The 20,350-nt window shown below is 41.7% G+C and overlaps 1 protein-coding gene across 2 annotated transcripts; it reads left to right on the top strand.

Moving 5' to 3' along the window:
• The first annotated feature begins 8,573 nt into the window (after positions 1-8,573).
• On the top strand, positions 8,574-18,287 carry LOC119899717 (perforin-1-like). 2 transcript variants are annotated; one of them, XM_038714396.1, is made up of 3 exons: positions 8,574-8,729; positions 16,161-16,696; positions 16,885-18,287. In XM_038714396.1, exons 2-3 carry the CDS (start codon positions 16,161-16,163, stop codon positions 18,077-18,079), a joined length of 1,731 nt encoding a protein of 576 aa, XP_038570324.1. In that variant the 5' UTR covers positions 8,574-8,729; the 3' UTR covers positions 18,080-18,287. The 2 variants fall into 2 exon arrangements, with proteins under 2 accessions (XP_038570324.1, XP_038570323.1); XM_038714395.1 differs by lacking the exon at positions 8,574-8,729 and adding an exon at positions 15,808-16,014.
• Positions 18,288-20,350: the final 2,063 nt, after the last annotated feature.

Below are 20,350 nucleotides of genomic sequence, written 5' to 3'. Positions count from 1 at the left end.
TAATGATCTTGTACTGAGTGCCTGTTCTTGTGCCGCCATGATTAGTGCTTCTGTGCTGTCCTTTAGTCCAGCCTTTTCCAGCCACTGGTAGGATTTCTTGATATCAGCCATTTCGTCTATTTGTCTGTGGTACATGCTGTGCAGCAGCTTGTCCCTCCATGAAGGTTCTTCGTCTACCTTTTCCTCACCCTCGGGTTTCTGCTGCCTGAGGTATCACTAAGCCCTTCATCTTTGGTGGCCATCTTCCTGATGTACTCCTGGATCTTTGTCGGACAGTGGTCTTGACACTCACAAGCCCTCGGCCTCCCTCGCTCCGCTTGGTGTACAGTCTCGGGGTGCTGGATTTGGGGTGAAACCCTCCATGCATTGTGAGGAGCTTTCTTGTCTTGATGTCAGTGGCCTCTATCTCCTCCTTTGGTGAGTTTATTATACCAGCGGTGTATGTATACATATCTATATGTGTTGATGCAGGGTATATACACTCACCTAAAGGATTATTAGGAACACCATACTAATACTGTGTTTGACCCCCTTTAGCCGTCAGAACTGCCTTAATTCTACGTGGCATTGATTCAACAAGGTGCTGAAAGCATTCTTTAGAAATGTTGGCCCATATTGATAGGATAGCATCTGGCAGTTGATGGAGATTTGTGGGATGCACATCCAGGGCACGAAGCTCCCGTTCCACCACATCCCAAAGATGCTCTATTGGGTTGAGATCTGGTGACTGTGGGGGCCATTTTAGTACAGTGAACTCACTGTCATGTTCAAGAAACCAATTTGAAATGATTCGAGCTTTGTGACATCGTGCATTATCCTGCTGGAAGTAGCCATCAGAGGATGGGTACATGGTGGCCATAAAGGGATGGACATGGTCAGAAACAATGCTCAGGTAGGCCGTGGCATTTAAACGATGCCCAATTGGCACTAAGGGGCCTAAAGTGTGCCAAGAAAACATCCCCCACACCATTACACCACCACCACCAGCCTGCACAGTGGTAACAAGGCATGATGGATCCATGTTCTCATTCTGTTTACGCCAAATTCTGACTCTACCATCTGAATGTCTCAACAGAAATCGAGACTCATCAGACCAGGCAACATTTTTCCAGTCTTCAACTGTCCAATTTTGGTGAGCTCTTGCAAATTGTAGCCTTTTTCCTATTTGTAGTGGAGATGAGTGGTACCCGTTGGGGTCTTCTGCTGTTGTAGCCCATCCGCCTCAAGGTTGTGCATGTTGTGGCTTCACAAATGCTTTGCTGCATACCTCGGTTGTAACGAGTGGTTATTTGAGTCAAAGTTGCTCTTCTATCAGCTTGAATCAGTCGGCCCATTCTCCTCTGACCTCTAGCATCAACAAGGCATTTTCGCCCACAGGACTGCCGCATACTGATGTTTTTCCCTTTTCACACCATTCTTTGTAAACCCTAGAAATGGTTGTGCGTGAAAATCCCAGTAACTGAGAAGATTGTGAAATACTCAGACCGGCCCGTCTGGCACCAACAACCATGCCACGCTCAAAATTGCTTAAATCACCTTTCTTTCCCATTCTGACATTCAGTTTGGAGTTCAGGAGATTGTCTTGACCAGGACCACACCCCTAAATGCATTGAAGCAACTGCCATGTGATTGGTTTATTAGATAATTGCATTAATGAGAAATTGAACAGGTGTTCCTAATAATCCTTTAGGTGAGTGTACAGGAATCCTAAAAAAAATTACCTATGAACCACAGTGTAATTTAGTTTTTGTTGGTTTAAACTAGATAATGTGAGCTTGCCTGCAATGATATGTGTGATAACTTTCATCGACCACGTGATCAATACAACAAAATTCAAATCGGCCAGGAGGGAACAAAGATGAAGAGAATAAACTGAGTGATGAATAACGTTAGTAGTGTAGACAGTGTAGCACAAGCACAACCTGGAGGAGGTACTAGTCTAAATGACTGTATTAGTATAATATTATACCATTAAATTAAAAGTATATGGTTAATTTAATAGTAAGCTGTAAGTTTGATATTAATATTCATTATGTTACTATATTCAATATGTCATAATAGTATATAACTTACAGCTGTTTCAGTTTGGGGTTGTCTTTTATTTATTACTTTGTGCAAGAAAATGCTCTAGGCTACATGATGTCTCCAACCTTGATTTTGGGCAGGCTACTAACTTGTCAATATCATACCCATTTATGCAGAACATTGAGTTCAACATTTATGAACTTTGTTGCAGAACATTAAACTTTTTTTAAAATCCCACCCCATCCAGGCTGTGATTGATCTGTTCACAGAAAGTGACAATGACTAGAGTATCGGCTTTATGAAAAGTTGAATGTGTTTCAATAAAAGGCACCAATTTAGCTAAATAGCCAGCTAACGTTAGCCATACCCAGACTATCCTTGAACTTTCCCTGTTGTCTTCTGTCTTACTGATTCAGCTGCTGGTGGCGCATCTCGCTCTTGTTTTTCAGGAGCTAGGCTGTTCAAGTGGCCATAGAGCAACTGGCCAACCGGGTTAATGCCGTTACTCCTGATCGCCACTCCGACTATGTTTTGGACGATTAGCATTGAGGGTCCCGCGGGGTGGGAGATTACGGTTGGTTGTACTTGTAAATCATTTCCCAGCCCATAAGGATACATTTTTTAAGCGTTAAAGAGTCACAGGGTAGATCCCTGCGCCTAACGTTACAGAGACAAATCACACTGTCGCACTGCCTGTCTAGCATTTTTGGCTATGCATGATAAATAAATACGTACACCTACACCTTTAGCAAACATTTGGACAAACAGGATTTTCGCATTGAAAAAATATTTTCAAAATTTAATACCAAGTTAAATGGACTTTTTAATGGCCTTAATTTTCGCAAAATTGATTTATTACCTTTTAAGACTTTTTAAGACCCCACGGACACCCTGTGATGGCTCGGATCTTGTTTTTTCCATTCAGCAGACTTTTCAGAACCTGCCTTACTCTCTGTACGTAATTGGTTGTAGTGGACGTCCTTGCTGCATCCTCATGGTTTCCATTAACCTGCGGCACCCCAAGATATTTGTAGCTGTCATGAACACCTGCAATGTGGCCTTTTGGTAGTTCAGTCCCCTCGGTTCTGATCATCTTCCCTCTTTTTGATACACTTGTCCAGTCTGAACGACATTCCAATGTCATTACTGTGGATCCTGGTAGTGTGGATCAGTGGCATACAGCTTGATGTCATCCATGTAGAGGAGGTAACTGGTGGTTGTTCCACTTGTGCAATTGGCTTTGAGTTGGCTTCCGGACTTGTTTTCCACATCCCCATTGAGTTCTTGATGAAGGCTATTAGTGTCCTGTTGATCTTGTACATTTCCAAGCATTCCAGTATCCATATAATCGAACCCACGATCACCTGTACCAAAGGCAGTGGCATTAACCATTGAGCTATCCAGGACCTCTATACATATATATGCATCTATCTATCTATCTATCTATATAGATATTTAACGGCAGCAGGCCACATGATCTGCAACTTAACATCATAATGCGCAAAAAAAACCAACACAACGGTAGATTTACATATCAGCCTAATATCGGTTCACATATAGGATTATCGCTGTATTAAGAGATGCACAGATTTCAGTTTTCCAGTTACTGATTTTTTAAAAGGTCTGACATGCCAATTCTAATTTTAACCGATTCCAATTTTATTTATTTCTAAGAACTATAATTGACAGCATACACAAACTATTTATTGGAAAAATCTGTTTTTATTAGGATCCCCACCAGCACCAGTATAGATGTAACTGGGGTCCATTCAATTGTATGGTCATAATGAAACATTGATTATAAAATAACATTAGCATTTTCACTGGAAGAAGCTGAAAATAAATTGCACACCATTTTAATTCTTCTTAATTCTCCAACTTATTTTGTGTTAAATCACAAACCACAGTAATCTGCTCACCTTGCTTGTCCCATCAGACAAAGAAGCACACACCTACACCTGTCTGTCTGTGTTGTCAGCAGTTTTATTTAATAGAACTTGCGTTTTTTACCCGCAATTCCGTTTTCACAGCAGATGATGAGCCGCATGTGAAGGACACTTGTTGTTAATTACCGATAGAGACCACTGATGTAGAATGACATCGTCACCAACAGCTGTGTTCACCGTTGCTTCACCTGCTTTACAATATCCACCGCTTCTCTTTCTGTGTGTTCCCAAGTGAAAAAGTACTTAAGTAACACTTTTTGGATGCACGTATCACATTTTAATTGAACTATACTAGGTGTATATTAAATGTATTTTGGAACAACTTAGAGTATGTTAAGTGTCATTTTAGAAATGCTGTCAAAAAAAGTCAACTTTAAGATAATTGCAATATATTTTAATATACTTAGTTAAAATGGACCTACTTTAAGTACCTTTACTGTAATTTAAATGTACCATTTGTGCTATACTTGAAGAACAGTTTAAATATATTTTAAACTTCACATAAATGTGTTCCCTAAACATTTTTATTAGCATTTCAGCTTATTAGTAATTTATTACTAGTATACTCCAAGAGCCATTATTAATATCTTCGGAAGCTGCTTTATGAAACCATTCAGTATGATAATAATGCATTATTAATGAAAAAAAAAAGGTGTAAATGAGGCATCCAATTGTGCTTTACCAGCCTATGTACTTGGCACAAATCATCATCGTACATCGTACAGTAGAGGCCCTGTTTTTCAATTATTTCACAAAGAGAACAGCTGAAACAGGGAGTACTGGTTTATTATTTGGCCTCATGGAGTCTGATAAGTTGTACTGCTTTTTTGTTGTAACTGTCAAATGTGGCTAAATCTACTGAAGCTTCCGATGGATGGACCGCAGCCTCGTCAGACAGAGTGGCGTAGCGGTTTGACAGCTCTAGGTGAGGTTTTGATACTGTAAGCTCCGGGCAGCTCCTGCCGCCGTGCACCACTTCGGCCCATGAAGGTTGGGACGGAGAGATCACCCTGTCGGGAGTACTGGTAAAAGTTGTGGCCTTGGGTCTGGCACCCATTAGGGCCTGCTTTTCTCCCAGCGCTGCTGAAGAGATGGTACTCAGCTCTACATTATCCACTGCAGTGCAGCTGCTCATCAGCATCAAGTCAGACTCATGTTCAGCCAGTGGATTTCCCTCACAGGTATCCGGCCCGATACCTGCTCCAGTACCGTTCGATGTTAGCCATGAAAGGGTGGAGGCAGAGTCGCAAATCGCGGCCTGGGAGGGCGATGACAGAGCAGAAGAGCTTTGAATATGTGAGATGTACTTGAGCTGGGCCAATGTGACTGACGAGAAGCCATCGATCAACTTGACCTTTTCCTGGATCTCATTCTTCAGGCGGTGGATGTTTTCTTCCAGACGTGAGTAGTCCAGAGTGCAGTTTTCGCAGGCCGCCATGTGTTGTTACAGTGTGGCTAGCTTCACTCCTGAAACACTTGTCTGCGGTTCACTGTCTTTCAAGCTGCTTGTTTAAGTATGCTGTTTTGTCTGTCAATCCTAACAACCACATACTGTGGTTTACACAGTGTGTCTTGGATGTTTGAGCTCCACCAGTGAGCAGGTGGGACAGAAGGCACAAATAGAGGTCTGGGTCTAAAATTCAACCATGGCTTGAAGGTAAGAAGCAGTAGTTTGCGTCAATGCCCTGTAAACTTGTCTTAAACTGGATACAGGGAGCCATGCATGGTGAACGGAGGGGCTGCAATGAGGAGGGAGTTGCAGTAGTCCAGGTGAGAGACAACAAATTCTTGGATGAGCACCTGGGTTTCCCTTGTGAGGGAGGGGTTAATCCTCCTGCTGTTGTAATGGAGGAATATGCAGGAGTATGCTTCTAATCTGCTCTTGGCTGAGAATGACAGTTTGTGTCTACGGTTTTAATTTGGAGGGCAATGAAGAACTTGGACATTTATTCTTCTTTATCCAAAGCGACTTACAATTGTCAGAGGTCACACGCCTCTGGAGGGGTTAAGTGTCTTGCTCAGGGACACAATGGTGGATTTTATGAAAAAACAGCTTTTTTCGTGGGATATAGGGACTCCTGGAAAATATATTAATATTAAATAAAATATGCACTTATATGAAGGGGTGTGTCTTATTTGCCTAGTGTAGTTGTACGATTCAGCATTGGGTTGGCGTGCATAGGTCACATGACATGGAAGCTTTTGAAAAAAATTATGATTTTTCCTTAAGATTATTATAACAATAGTAATGTATTGATGGTCCCTAAACAAATCCCCGGTGGTTAAGAGCAAACCTTTGGAGGTGAGCTACCTGGCCTTATACTACCAACAATGGGTGAAACTTAGTAAGAAGATGCCACTGGATCCTGAGTGAATGTGATGCTACTACTTCAGAATCAGAATCAGCTTTATTGCCAGGTATGTGTATACATGCAAGGAATTTGACTCTTGATTGTACACAATGTTCACAATCTGCCTACTTATACAATAATACAATAAGACAATAATAATCAAACACAGGCTACAGTATAAAGAACACATACAAACACTATGAACAAAACAGACAGAATGAGACTATAGTGCAATAGTGCAATGAACAAAGTGCAACAATGTGCAAAGGATGGAGGAAAAAATTATTATTACCATTATTGATATTATGTACAGTACATGTCGGAGGTGGATGTGATATACAGGTGCACATACACATACAAGCATACATGTACATAGTGTGATGAGTGCAAAGTGCTCTGTAGCGCCTACCATAGGGGAGGTGCTGGAACAGGTTGTGTCCGGGGTGAGATGGATCTACAGTGATGTTTACTGCCCGTTTCCTGACAATGATTTTTTCTGCAGTCCTGACTGTCCGTTGTAGTCTGTTCTTGTCCTTTTTGGTGGCAGATCAAAACCAGACAGTGATGGACGTGCAGAGAACAGACTGGATGGTGCTGTGTTGAAGTGGATCAGCAGCTCTTAGTCAGGTTGAGCTTCCTGAGCTGGCACAGGAAGTACATCCTCGGCTGGCCCTTCTTGATGATGGTGTCAGTGTTGAGCTCGCACTTCAGGTCCTGGGATATAGTGGATCCCAGAAACCTGAAGAATTCCACAGCAGACACAGGGCTGATGAGGAGGGTGATGGGTGGCAGAGTGGGGGGGCTCCTCCTAAGTCCACGGTCATCTCCACAGTTTTGAGCGTGTTAAGCTCAAGGTTGTTTTAACCGCACCAGAGAGTCAGCTGATCAATCTCCCGTCTGTAGACTGACTCATCACCGTCCCGGATGAGGCCGATGACCGTTGTGTCGTCAGCAAACTTCACAAGTTTGATGGATGGGTCTCCTGAGGTGCAGTCGTTGGTGTAGAGTGAGAATAGCAGGGGGGAGAGCACACACCCCTGGGGGGCGCCAGTGCTGATCGTCCAGGTGCTGGATGTGATGTTCCCCTGCTCACCTGCTGACTACTGTTAGTCAGGAAGTTTGTGATCCACTGACAGGTGGAGGTTGGCACAGTGAGCTGGGTGAGTTTGGTGCTGAAGTCCACGAACAGGATCCTTGCATATGTCCCTGGACAGCCGAGTTGCAGGGTGTAATGCAGTCCGAAATTGACTGCGTCATCCACTGACCTGTTAGCCCCATAGGCAAACTGCAGGGGGTCCAGCAAGGGGCCTGTAATGTCCTTCAGGTGGGCCAACACCAGTCTTTTAAAGAACTTCATGACTACAGATGTCAGGGCGACAGGCCTGTAATCATTTAGTCCAGAGATGGAGGGTTTTTTGGGGACCGGGATGATTGTGGAGCATTTGAAGTAGAAGAGAACTTCACACAGCTCCAGTGATCTGTTGAAGATCTGTGTGAAGATGGGGGCCAGCTGGTCAGCTTAGATTTTCAGGCAGGATGGAGACACACTGTCGGGGCCAGGAGCCTTCCTCATCTTCTGCCTCTGGAAGAGCTGACAAATAAATTTAACAATTTATTACTACGATTAAAATAATACAAGTTTAAAATGGCCTCACTAAGAGCAATGTGATACCACAGGTTAAACAGAGGGCTATATAAGAGAGACATAAATAGTAGGCAGTTACTCGGCCGGTTTCTCAGTCCCACGATCCAGTGGCTCTGCGTGTCGCGCTACCCTCCTACGGCTCGCTCCGTCCTCTCTGCAGTCTCCACCGCTCGTCCCTAGAACAAAGGGAAGGACTCGCAGTGTCCGCACCTGTTGCTCATTGTCTCTATCACGTCAGCAGAGGTGTGCGGCATTCACAGACTGTCTTGTCAGTTAGTAAAACTTAAAATCACACACGCATTAAAACACACCACTCCACATGTCATAAAAAACAGCCCACAAACACACTAAAAAAAGCACAGCACACAAATGACTCACTAAAAAATCACAGCACACAAATGACAACTGACAAAACACTGCAATGCTAAAATCACAAGGCAATTTTCTGGCCCTGTCACAGTGGCAGTCGGGGAAAGTGACTGTTATGAATATGGTGTTGGAGCAGGGGAGAGGTGGGACTGTGGGTTTCTCAAACCTACAATAAAAACCATTCAGCTCGTCAGCCAGTCATTAGTCATAGTCCCAGCAGAGTTGGGGGATGGTCTACTGTAGTTAGTGAGTGTCCGCAGGCCTTTCCACATTGGAGCAGGATCGCTGGCTGTGAAGCTGTTTCCTAGCTTCCATTTACTTCATGTTTACATAAAAAACGGACAAAACTGGACATTGACTGGAGAAAAGTAAGCGGGGAACTTGAACTACCTGGTAAGTTCTGAAAATATGTGTCTGCTTCTGGATTCTAGGTTCTTGTACTTTGCCATGAAACAAGTTAGCATTAGCCCTGATCGATCTGAACTCCATTCAGAAAACACACATTTTAAATTGTTTTGTCCTGCTGTCTTGCTGACAGACCCGACAAAGCATAAATTCATATGTTAAACAAATCAGCATCATCATGTAGTTATTTCGGCATCATTTTGATCTGTTTATTGCAATTTAACCACAGCCAAATGTTTATTTTAATGCCTCTCACTGTGACTTGTGGGAAGTACTGTAGCCTGCTGTAACAGGCCATGGTACAGTGATTTGCACTTTGAATTTCTCCTTTTGTGTTGGAGTTAGTCACTGTGCCTTCAAGTACTTGGTGTCTTGTTAATCAGTCAAGCTTGATGAGTTGCATTGGTATTGATGCAGGCATATGAGAAGCTTAGGCCAAGGTGAGTTTATGTGTATATGTGCGAGGTTAAGTATGTGTATATGCGCAAACCGAGTGTGTATATATGTGCAAACTGAGTATATATACAGTATATGTGCGATGTGAGAATGCATGTATGTTTTAAAACAGGGTGTGGTCCATTGAAAAGTGATTAATGCGCTTGCCTTTGGCGTGGGAGACCTGGGATTGATTCCCACTCACTGCATCTGTCATTGCAGCACATCTGGGGATTATGGGGACATAAATACCTTCTTTAAATTTTTTGGGGGATAAAAGTGACTGTCAAATCACTAAATGTACATGGAAGAGGAACATTTTTGTCCATTTGAGTAGTAGGTGATTATTAATTATCAATCAGTTATCAGTTATCAATGTTGTTCAGACTTTCTTTCTGTAAGTTTCACGTTGCTGTGCTGCTTCAGCAGACGCTTCAATAAATTATATGTAGAATTGTTCGCAGTTTAAAGCTTTTTACTGGTTGCACAAAGTTTACAACAGACGACAATGTTCTTTGCATCTTAGACTGTGACACAATAAAGGCAGTAGCTACAGCTGTGGAAAGAACACCTCTCTCCCTCGTTCTCCATTCTTCCTTTAGTTTTTGGCTATCAGCGGACATGAACAACAAAGTGCAGTACTGCTGACCTGCTGCACAGTCATTCGAATTCACGGCAAAGATGGTGTGTTCAGTAAAGAGTAACACAGCGTTACTTGGATTAGTAACTGTAATAATATTACTGTGAAGTAATTAGTTACACTACTAGTTACTGGGAAAAGTAATAATATTACAGTAACGCCTTACTGCCCAACACTGATTGACAGAAATGAAATATAAGATCCATAACCATGTTTTCAGTGGTATGAAAAGACCTTACATTATAAACCATTATGTTTTTCTTACCTTAGAATAAGCCATTTACATCTCCATAACCGCAGGACGTTGCCACGTTGCATCAGCATGTTTCTACAGTAGCTGAAAATGGACAAACAGTGCTACAGAGTGCGTTTCGTCACTACGTTCTTGTTGTTCTACTTCTGGTAGAATTCAGGCAGTGCAGACACTGTTCAACATGTTTTTCAGTTAGCTTAGTCAGTAAGGTGCAGGACTTGTAACCCAACGGTTGAGTGTTTGATCCCACCTGGGATAACTTTTTTCTCTCTCTTCAACAAATGGATTCAGCACTGAATCTCAGATGCATTTCTCAGATCATGGCATGTGATGCACTGTTTTTGTTTCATGTTTGATCTGCATCCATCAGCCTACGGACACTTTTGCTTTCTTTCAGAGGTGTGTCAAGCAGGCTACAGACTCTTTTAATGTTTTTAAGAATTTTTCAAAGTAAAAGCTCAGTTGAACTCAAAATACTGAATTACATTAAACAAGCTTCTAGCGCTTTTATTTTATTGGCAAAACCACTAACGAGGAAGTGATTATGTGAGTAACTGTTGCTGCCATGACTGTAATCTATTTCAGCACCACTGAATATAATAAAGTATTTATTTATTTATATTTTTTGCGGCGATCAAAGCACCATAATCTAGCTATGGGCCAGATGTTATTCTTGGCTGGCAGTTTTGGAGGGTCCATAATCAGAGAGAATTAATGTTTCCCTTGTCAATGTTTGTATAAACTTTATCTAATGTGTGGTTTATAATGGACTTGGTGCAGAAACAGTGACAGTGTTATCTGTCAGTGGCCAAGTCACAATAACAAATGGTTCTACTGAATAATTAAGTAAATATAATTTCTTAATACATATACAAACCACATTTCTTGATTGGCCACTCTGCTGTCTCTGAAGAGACACCTTTTGTGCTGTGTCAGCCACCGTGGCTGTCCTACGCTCTTTGATAGGTTAGGGGGCAGTGGTAGATTGGACAGATGGTTGCAATTCACAACCTTCACCACTAGATGCCACTAAATCTTACACACTGAACCATTAAGTTATACTGTGACCCACATTCCAACAGTAAGAACCACATCGTACTTACACCAGCTTAAATGCAATTCTATTCTGTAGCACTTCATAATAACTACACACTATAAAGCATTAGTTAAGTATTAGTAAATACGGAATTCATTATTTATAACGCATTGTTCATACATTAATACACATTAGTAAGTCATTCATAAAGACAATTATAAATGTTTTATTCTCTATTAGTACATTTTAATTCATTGGCATGAATATTTCTTTGGCATTAAAGGAACCGCTCTAAGCTGGTTTAAGTCCTATTTATCAGATCGATTTCAGTTTGTACATGTTAACGATGAGTCCTCCATGCATGCCAAAGTTAGTCATGGAGTTCCTCAAGGATCTGTCCTCGGACCAATCCTCTTCACTTTATATATGCTTCCTTTAGGCAATATTATCAGGAAACATTCCATAAGCTTTCATTGTTATGCAGATGATACTCAGTTATATCTATCGATCAAGCCAGATGAAACTCATCAGTTAGCTAAACTTCAAATGTGCCTTCAGGATGTTAAAACCTGGATGACCTGTAATTTTCTCATGTTAAACTCAGATAAAACTGAAGTTATTGCTCTGGGGCCTAAGCACCTCCGTGACGCATTATCTAAAGATATAGTTTCCCTTGATGGCATCGCCCTGGCCTCCAGCACCACTGTGAGGAATCTTGGAGTTATCTTTGATCAGGACATGTCGTTTAAGTCTCACATTAAGCAAATTTCAAGGACAGCCTTTTTTCACCTACGTAATATTGTGAAAATCAGGAACATCCTGTCTAAAAATGATGCAGAAAAACTAGTCCATGCATTTGTTACTTCTAGGCTGGATTACTGCAATTCCTTATTATCAGGCTGCTCGAAAAAGTCCATTAAGACTCTTCAGCTGATCCAGAATGCTGCAGCACGTGTTCTGACAGGAACCAGGAAAAGAGATCACATTTCTCCTGTTTTAGCTTCTTTGCATTGGCTTCCAGTAAAATCCAGAATAGAATTTAAAATCATTCTTCTTACCTACAAAGTTCTTAATGGTCAGGCACCATCTTATCTTAAAGAGCTCATAGTACCTTACTACCCAACCAGAGCACTGCGCTCCCAGAATGCAGGGTTACTTGTGGTTCCTAGAGTCTCCAAAAGTAGACTAGGAGCCAGAGCTATCAAGCTCCTCTCCTGTGGAACCAGGTTCCAGTTTGGGTTCAGGAGGCAGACACCATCTCCACATTTGAGAGTAGGCTTAAGACTTTCCTCTTTGATAAAGCTTATAGTTAGGGCTGGCTCAGGTTAGTCCTCAACCATCCCTTAGTTATGCTGCTATAGGCCTAGACTGCCGGGGGATTTCCCATGATGCACTGAGCTCCTCTCTCCTCTACTTTCTCTCCCTCTGTATGCATCCTCATCCCATTATTGCATGTTACTAACACAACTTCTCCCCTTTCTGGTAGTCTTGTGCTTTCTCGTCCCTCTTCTCTCTCCTCCTATCACTCCCTGCAGGTTTTCTGGCTCTGGAGCTGTGGAGTCTGGATCTGTGGCTGCGGGTCACCTGCTGCCCCCGTGTTCCTGCTCGACACCCTCTGCTGCAACGACTATTGTTACTAGTCCTATTGTTATTATTGTTATTATAATCATTAACATTACGATTGTTATCATTAACACTACTATAAATATCTGTACCATTTTTCATTTAGTCTATAGCAACATCACGTTTACTGTTTGTACCTCTGTGTGTAGGCTGCCTCCCTGCCCTCTCTCTCTCTCTCTCTCGCTCTCTCTCCTTCACCCCAACCGGTCGAGGCAGATGGCCGCCCACCCTGAGCCATGGTTCTGCTCGAGGTTTCTGCCTCTTAAAAGGAAGTTTTTCCTTGCCTCTGTCGTCTAGTGCTTGCTCTTGGTGGGAACTGTTGGGCTTCTGTAAATATCATCACAGAGTACGGTCTAGACCTGCTCTTTTATGAAAAGCGCTGTGAGATAACTGTTGTTGTGATTTGGCGCTATATAAATAAAATTTAATTGAATTGAGTAGCAATAAAATGTTTCTTCTAAATTAACATTAATGTAATAAAGTGAAATATAAAACCAAAGCTATTTGCCACTGTCAGGGCATTACCTTTTATAGTTTGTTAAAACAAGTTAGAGTCCAGAGCCACGATCATAACATCATAACAAGCAACACATAACAGCTGCTCAGGGAGCAGCATAAACAGTGTATGTTCAGTAGCAAATGTCCCTGTTACAGTGATGTGAAGTGCTTGCCCACCGCCAAAGAGCACAAATCATTGGAAGAGAGACTGATCCTCACTGTTTGTTTCCAGAAGCTATTATTGTTTACTAAATAGTTATGAGGACATCAACAGGAGGGAATTTGCATGGCAGAGCATCCCCGCAAAACTAGGTGTGGGCCTATCAGGTAAAGTTATGTAGCCTATAATTTTAATTTAAGGTAAATAGGCTACAGCTGTGTAGCGCACAAAAGCTGTTGCCATGGTTACTATCCATAGAGCACCCGCCATTTACTTGCAGAGCGCTGTCTCCCTGTCTTATCACCGGAGCAAAGAGCAACCCCGCGGGGCCAAGCGTCCACGTTGTGATTTTAAGAACATTCCTAAGACCGACATCTTCCCCAATACTAATCAGCTTGCAGTGTGTAGCTATCCACTTCGCTATGGTATTTGTTCGCTTGTCTTGCTTTTGTTTATCTACTTTCCCCACGCTGCATCCAGCGTAGTCTGCCGAAGCCTCCCTCCACTGCCTGTTTGGGTGGATGATTTGTGACTGTATGTTAATTCATCGCAAGTGAGCAAAATAATTGTCAGCGTTAATTAATTAATGCGTTATGGCAAAAATAACGTGTTAACGTGCCCAGCCCTAATTATCATTAAATGGTGACGTTAGTCTCGTAATATTGGGGCGGTTTTTCTCGACATGTCAGAGAACACAGATATTTAGATATGTGGGAGAGATTCTGAATGTGCAGAAAGTTTTGAACATGAGCAGAAAACCTGCTGAAACACAGGAACTATTTAAGTCCAGGAGTTTCTAACTGAATTAAAATGAATTCATTTCACATTGAGGTGAAAAGGTGCCACATGCACATTTAAAGAGGTTACTTCTCCAAATAGAGACTCAAAAGAGGAGGGATGACAAAATCATGTGTGCTGACTCAGCAAGGATTTTATTAAATTTTAAAAGTTGATCTACAGGAGAAAACAAAGGTATTTAAAATAGTTACAGAATGCCTGAGAGCCTTACTGTATTATTCTATAGATTTTTCATATTTTGAATTGTCACCTGCTGCCTGAATATTATGTTTCCCTTTATAGAGATAGACCATTCCACCATAAACTGATGCAGCAATTTTCACCAGAATGCAGGAAACAAAGCCTGTAATGCTTAAAATCTTCTGGGGGAGGCCCTCCTCTTCTTTTGTGACCCCTAAATGATTATTGACCATGATTATTGACTTTTCATCCATACATGCCGGGTGGAGTGTCCCCACTGCAGAACCTGAGAGTGTACATTCCCCACTGTGACCCATCTACCAATGTGTCCCTGAGCAAGACACTTATCCCCTAGTTGCCCCAGAGGCGTGCAACCTCTGACAATATAGCAATTGTAAGTCGCTTTGGATAAAAGCGTCAGCTAAAAGAATAAATGTAAATGTACATCAGCTAGTACAAAAAGGCTGTTATCAGGGCAAGTACTGGGACACAGGTGATTAATTAGGGAGTCCTTCTGCTCCATTTCTCAGGTTAAGGTAAGACTGACTATGCAGGGTTGGGGCAAAATCTCCTTTGGCTGGGAAGGATGATCCTCTCCAACACAGTCAGGGCATTGACATGTTGTCCTTCACAAGAGGAAAATATAAACACAGAAGAAAAAGGACATTGCTGACGACATAGTTCCATGGATTAAAGTGCAAACGAGTGCTAGTATGTTTATTGCACGTTGCCTTATTGCACACAGCTCTATTTCACATTGTTCAACAGCTTCATGGAGGCTGGCTCAAATGATGATTTTTGTGATTGGATTTGCATTTTGGTACACAGGGTCTTCTTCCTGATGGCAGGGTTACGTGTTCAGGGAAGAGGGGATGTTGAGAGTCTGATTTCATGTTCCTAGCATGTTTCACAACTGCCTGGTCATACAGGCTCTGTATAGACTCATAGTCATTAATCATATCAATAATCATTTTATATCAATGAGCAGTCTCTGTGGCTTGAACTTGGGATTTAGGCAAGGCGTGGCAATTTAATTTATATAGCATGTTCCATTCACCACCCACCTTTTAAAAGACAGTGACAAACCGCTACATTTAAATTTTTATAACAGATCTCAGGTATCAGGCATCTAGGGACGAGGATTTTATCTCATGTTGCGTGTTACCTACCTTCAGACAGGGCACAAGAAATTTCAATTTGACAACTTCTAGGTTTAAAATTTAGATTTGGTACTTTTACTATCTCCATAACATCCCAGTAAAAAACATGTGCTTTTGAAAAAATAGTTTGCCGCTCATTTCATAATTGTTTGTAGCTACAAATTTGAGCCGGACATCTTCACAATTCATAAAGTAATCACAGCACTAATATTTTAAGATTTTAATAATTTAGATGTGATGATTTTCAGTTTTCTACTTTCCTTCTCTAGCTAGGTATGCTTAATACATTTTTATATTCACTTGCTGTTACACGTTAAGATGTTACTATAAATGTTCATTCATCTTAATAGGGTGTGAAATGCAAATGTCACATTTGCTAAATGCAGATGGTGAAAAATGTGTGGCAATTGAGACTCCACCTCCACATCAGTACTATAATATAGGTCAGATATTATAAGCTACTGAACAGAGCTTGCTGTCAACATTCATGGTAAGACACCTGAGTTATTATATAATAGTTTGATTTGAGTAATCTTTCACATCAAAGTATTTTCAATTTTACATTCAGAGTTTGAATTGTTTAATTGATTGCAACCATGACATTTTGTCTTGTCTTGTTGTTTAACCCTCACACAGATGGCAAAGCTGTGGCATCTCATGCTCCTGTTCTGGGCATGGAGTCCTCTGTGTCTGCCATCCAGTGTAAGCTTCATTGGTACACCAAAGGAGTGTAAAAAGGCTCACTTTGTCCCTGGTTACAATCTGGGTGGAGAAGGCTTCGACATTGTCACGATGGAGCGGAAAGGTGCCTATGTCATCGACACTGAAACATGGAAGCTTGCCAATGACACTTGCAGGCTATACAGAAACAACTACAGGAATGGAGAGAGCCAGAAGGTCCCAGTTGCTGTAGTGGACTGGAGAACCCTCCCCAAGTGCAGTTTGAAGGTCTCCAGTACAGTCTACGACTCTGCTGAAAGTCTTGTCAGTGATTCCACATCATCGGTGTCCAATAACTGGACACTTGGCCTTGACATACCTGTAGATCCAAATGTCACAGTTGGTGGTGGCTTAGGTGGATCCCACTCCAGAGAATCTACCTTTAGCATGCAAAAGTCCAAACAAGATCGCTACACCTTCTTAAGCCATTCTGTCCACTGTAGTTTCTACCGGTGAGTATGTGAATGTACTTTGTGTATTTGGCTCTGAATGTATTATGAAATGTTTTGTTTTACAGTCTTCTGGAAGTTGGCCATAATTACAGCAATTCTGCTTAAACAAACAACATAAACAGTGAGATGTGAATAAAATGGGGCAGTGATAGACTCTTACTAATTTATATACTTCCTGTGCTTCACAGCTACAGACTGGCAACAAGACCTCCACTGAGTCATGAGTTTGAATCAGCCGTGAACGACCTTCCTCCGTATTCACATAAAACAGAGACACTATATCGCAATCTGATTGACACATATGGTACACATTACATCATACAAGTGTCTCTGGGAGGGGAGATAAAGGCCATCACTTCCGTCAGGACTTGCCAGGCAACCATGAATGGACTGTCAGCAACAGAAGTCAGTGACTGTTTGTCAGTTGAGGCCTCAGCTAGCTTTGAAAGGAGTGCCAGCATTAATGCCACATTAGCACACTGTCAGGCAGAGAAGAAGAAGTTAGGCTCTAACCAAAGTTTCAGTAGCAGTTTCAATGAGCGTATCACAGAGGTCACTGGTGGAAATATTGATGGAGCTGATATCCTATTTCAAGGCCAATCAAACCCCTCTGTCTATAACAGCTGGCTTAACTCACTGAAAGACATCCCTGATGTGGTCAGATACAATTTAAAGCCCCTGCACACCATACTGCCAAGTGGTCATCCTGCCAGCGCTGGACTGAAGAAAGAGGTGGAGACGTACATCAAGAAAAATGCAGTGTTGAAGAAATGCTCAGAAAGCTGTAAGATTGGGCACAGGTCCAACAAAAGGGACATGTGTGCTTGTGTTTGCAACAGAAATCAGAATATCGCAGCCAACTGCTGTCCTGCTGGGAAAGGTCTTGCATCATTAAAGGTCTTCAACCTCTATGCACGAGGTCTGTATGGTGATACCTGGAGTCAGACAGATGCTTCAGTTCAGGTGACATACGGTGTTCAGAATAAGCGCACTGACATCATCAGTAACAATGACAATCCTAAATGGTCAGACACATTTGAATTTGGACCCATAACCATCAACATGAGAGACAAACTTATGTTCAGTATTTATGATGAGGATACTTACTGGAACAGTGATCTGCTCGGTGAGTGTTCATTTAATCTGCGTAGTGGGAAGGTGAGTAACACTTGTATGTTAGACCATGGTACCTTCTACTTCTCCTACATAGTAGAGTGCGCAGAAGGTCTTAGTGGTAACCGATGTCAAGAGTACACACCCTCTCCCATGAGTCCCTCTCTGACCAAACTCTTCTACACTCGAAATGGGGTCCTTTTTGGAGAGATGAGGAAGAAGAAAGCTAAATCAGTCAGGTTGAGGTCAGATCAGGTGATGAGTGAATAAGGATTTGATTTTATGATGATCTTGCACGTAGTTAATTGCATATTTTGTCCCTTTGTTTGACTTTTTTTTGCAAAAATAAGTATATATGTTCTCAATTTCTTAAATTTAACCCAAATATGTGTTTGTGAGTACTTATGTTTGATAATCCACCTTTTCATCTGCTTCTTTCTTGTTAGTTACAAAATATGCCAATAAAGCATCAACAGACAAAACAGGTGTCTGTCTGATTCTATATACCCAAAAATACTGTCTAATTTTGTAGTTTACATGAAACATGTATATTTATACAATCACCTGTCTAAACCTTTGAAGATAGTGTACATAAGTTTGTCAAATGTATGAACCATTTAAAATAATTTAGTTAAATATCAACTTTTATCCTATATACCTCCAAAACTAGAGCTATTGATGTGAATTTTACAACTTTCTAGATTTCACTGATAGCTCCTGCAAGTGGGGTTGTTTTTTTTTAAACAAGACAAATATATTAACAACAACAACATTTTTACTTTTCTACAAAATAATCAGTTCACACTAAACTGTGGCATTTGGCTGCAGGCATAAATAAAATAAATGTTATTTAAATACAAGATGCCAAATGAGTAAAGATAACCTTCAGCTTCACACAGCCAAGCAACAGAATACTGAATTGCCTGAATACATTAATGTATTGATCAAATACTTTATTATTGCTATTACATTTACCATACACATGCGCACAGACACAGACACACACACACACACACACACACACACACACACACACATAATCACTGATGGTGACATGGACTCACATTTGAGGGAGGGCTGTCTGTATTATGTAAAGATCTATCAGCATACAACAAACTAATAGAATGGAGAGTTATCAGATGAGGACCATCAAAACTATGAAGTTACTCTTTAAGGCACTTTTTCATGGAGTGGTCAATTTTGAGACTTTGGTCTATTTTGCTTCCATGTCTTCTTTTACTCTAATGGAAATAAAACTTCAATAATACACCTTTAGATGGTGTCTGTTTTAAGCCTAATACCCTCGGTCTATTTGCATCTGTAGATTTATTCTATATTACCCAAAACAAGATAATCTGCATATTTACAAAGCACATTTCAGAGGAAAATTGTTCCGCTTTTTCCTTGGTTTTCTGTTCCCTGCCTGCCTCCCTGTGTTTTCTCCCCTGTGTGTGCTCTCTCCCTCCGCACCTGCACCTCATCAGCCACCTCGTCAGCCTGCAACACCTGCCAGTAGTCAACCTCATCCCTGCCTGTAGTTCAGCCCTGGTTCTCCACACCATTCTGGCTTGATCGTTGTTGCTCCATACGCGGTTCACTCACCCTCGTCCTCCGTTTTGTCGGCTGGGCTCACCCACCGGTCCTCTCCTCTCCGGGCTCCCACCACGGCGTCCTCCCTGTTCTCCCTTGCCTCCTCTCTTCCTCGGCCCCAGCGTCCCCCAGCTCTCTGGTCCCAGTCTCCCCGTCATCCACCTCTCCGTCCACTCCATCCCTCACCCCCCTCATCCTTCAATAAACCTCCTTCTCTGCATTTGGGTCCTCTCTGTCCCCACACCACCGTAACAGAAAACTGTTGATGTAAGTCATTAACTGGGGAAGTTCTGTGGCGATATGCTTTAGTTTCTTTATCCCATTTACCTTTAGTGTCTTGTCAAATGTGTGGAAACTGGCTTAAATTAGTGAATGCCTAATTTGCATATCAATGTGGCGATTGTGATGTTATAGGACACAAATGTTACTGTGTTCACCTGTAGTGTCTCATCAGTATATTAGGTTGTAAGGCCATGAGATATTGCCTTAGCTAAACTTCAGCTAACTTATTACATTAGCTCAGCTCATGAGTCATGCGTTAGCAAGACATAGGCCTATATTGTCTTTTGTTTAATTAGTGGTAAACTCGAGGCACTGGTAGTTTAGTCTTTTGTTCATCACCACTCACCACAAGCCAAGAAAAACACTGCTGGGAGAGAAGCTGGAGGTGCTGCTGTCTGTCTGTGTGCTGCGCTCTGGTTGCGCAGTGAGATGCGAGCGAGCGAGAGTCTTGTCTTCCGACCTGATGGCCTATTTAGATTTTTTTTCCCCCAATAAATATATTTGTTTGACAGGGAATCTGTTGAAAATAGGAATAAATATACTGTATAGGCCTATCCATTAAATAAAAAAGCATCCCAGAAAAAAGGGCACTTTCTCTTGAAGAGAAAGGGCAGGTGCTGAAGCCCTTTTGATGTCTGTGTGCACGTGCCTGGTCTGCTCTGACTTTAT

The sequence above is a fragment of the Micropterus salmoides genome, unplaced genomic scaffold (genome assembly GCF_014851395.1).
Source record: "Micropterus salmoides isolate LMB-PRFRI ecotype aquatic unplaced genomic scaffold, ASM1485139v1 Ms_hic_scaffold_12, whole genome shotgun sequence".
NCBI lineage: Eukaryota > Metazoa > Chordata > Actinopteri > Centrarchiformes > Centrarchidae > Micropterus > Micropterus salmoides.
Note: the sequence above shows the minus strand (reverse complement) of the source record. Positions and strands in the feature narration are given on the sequence as shown.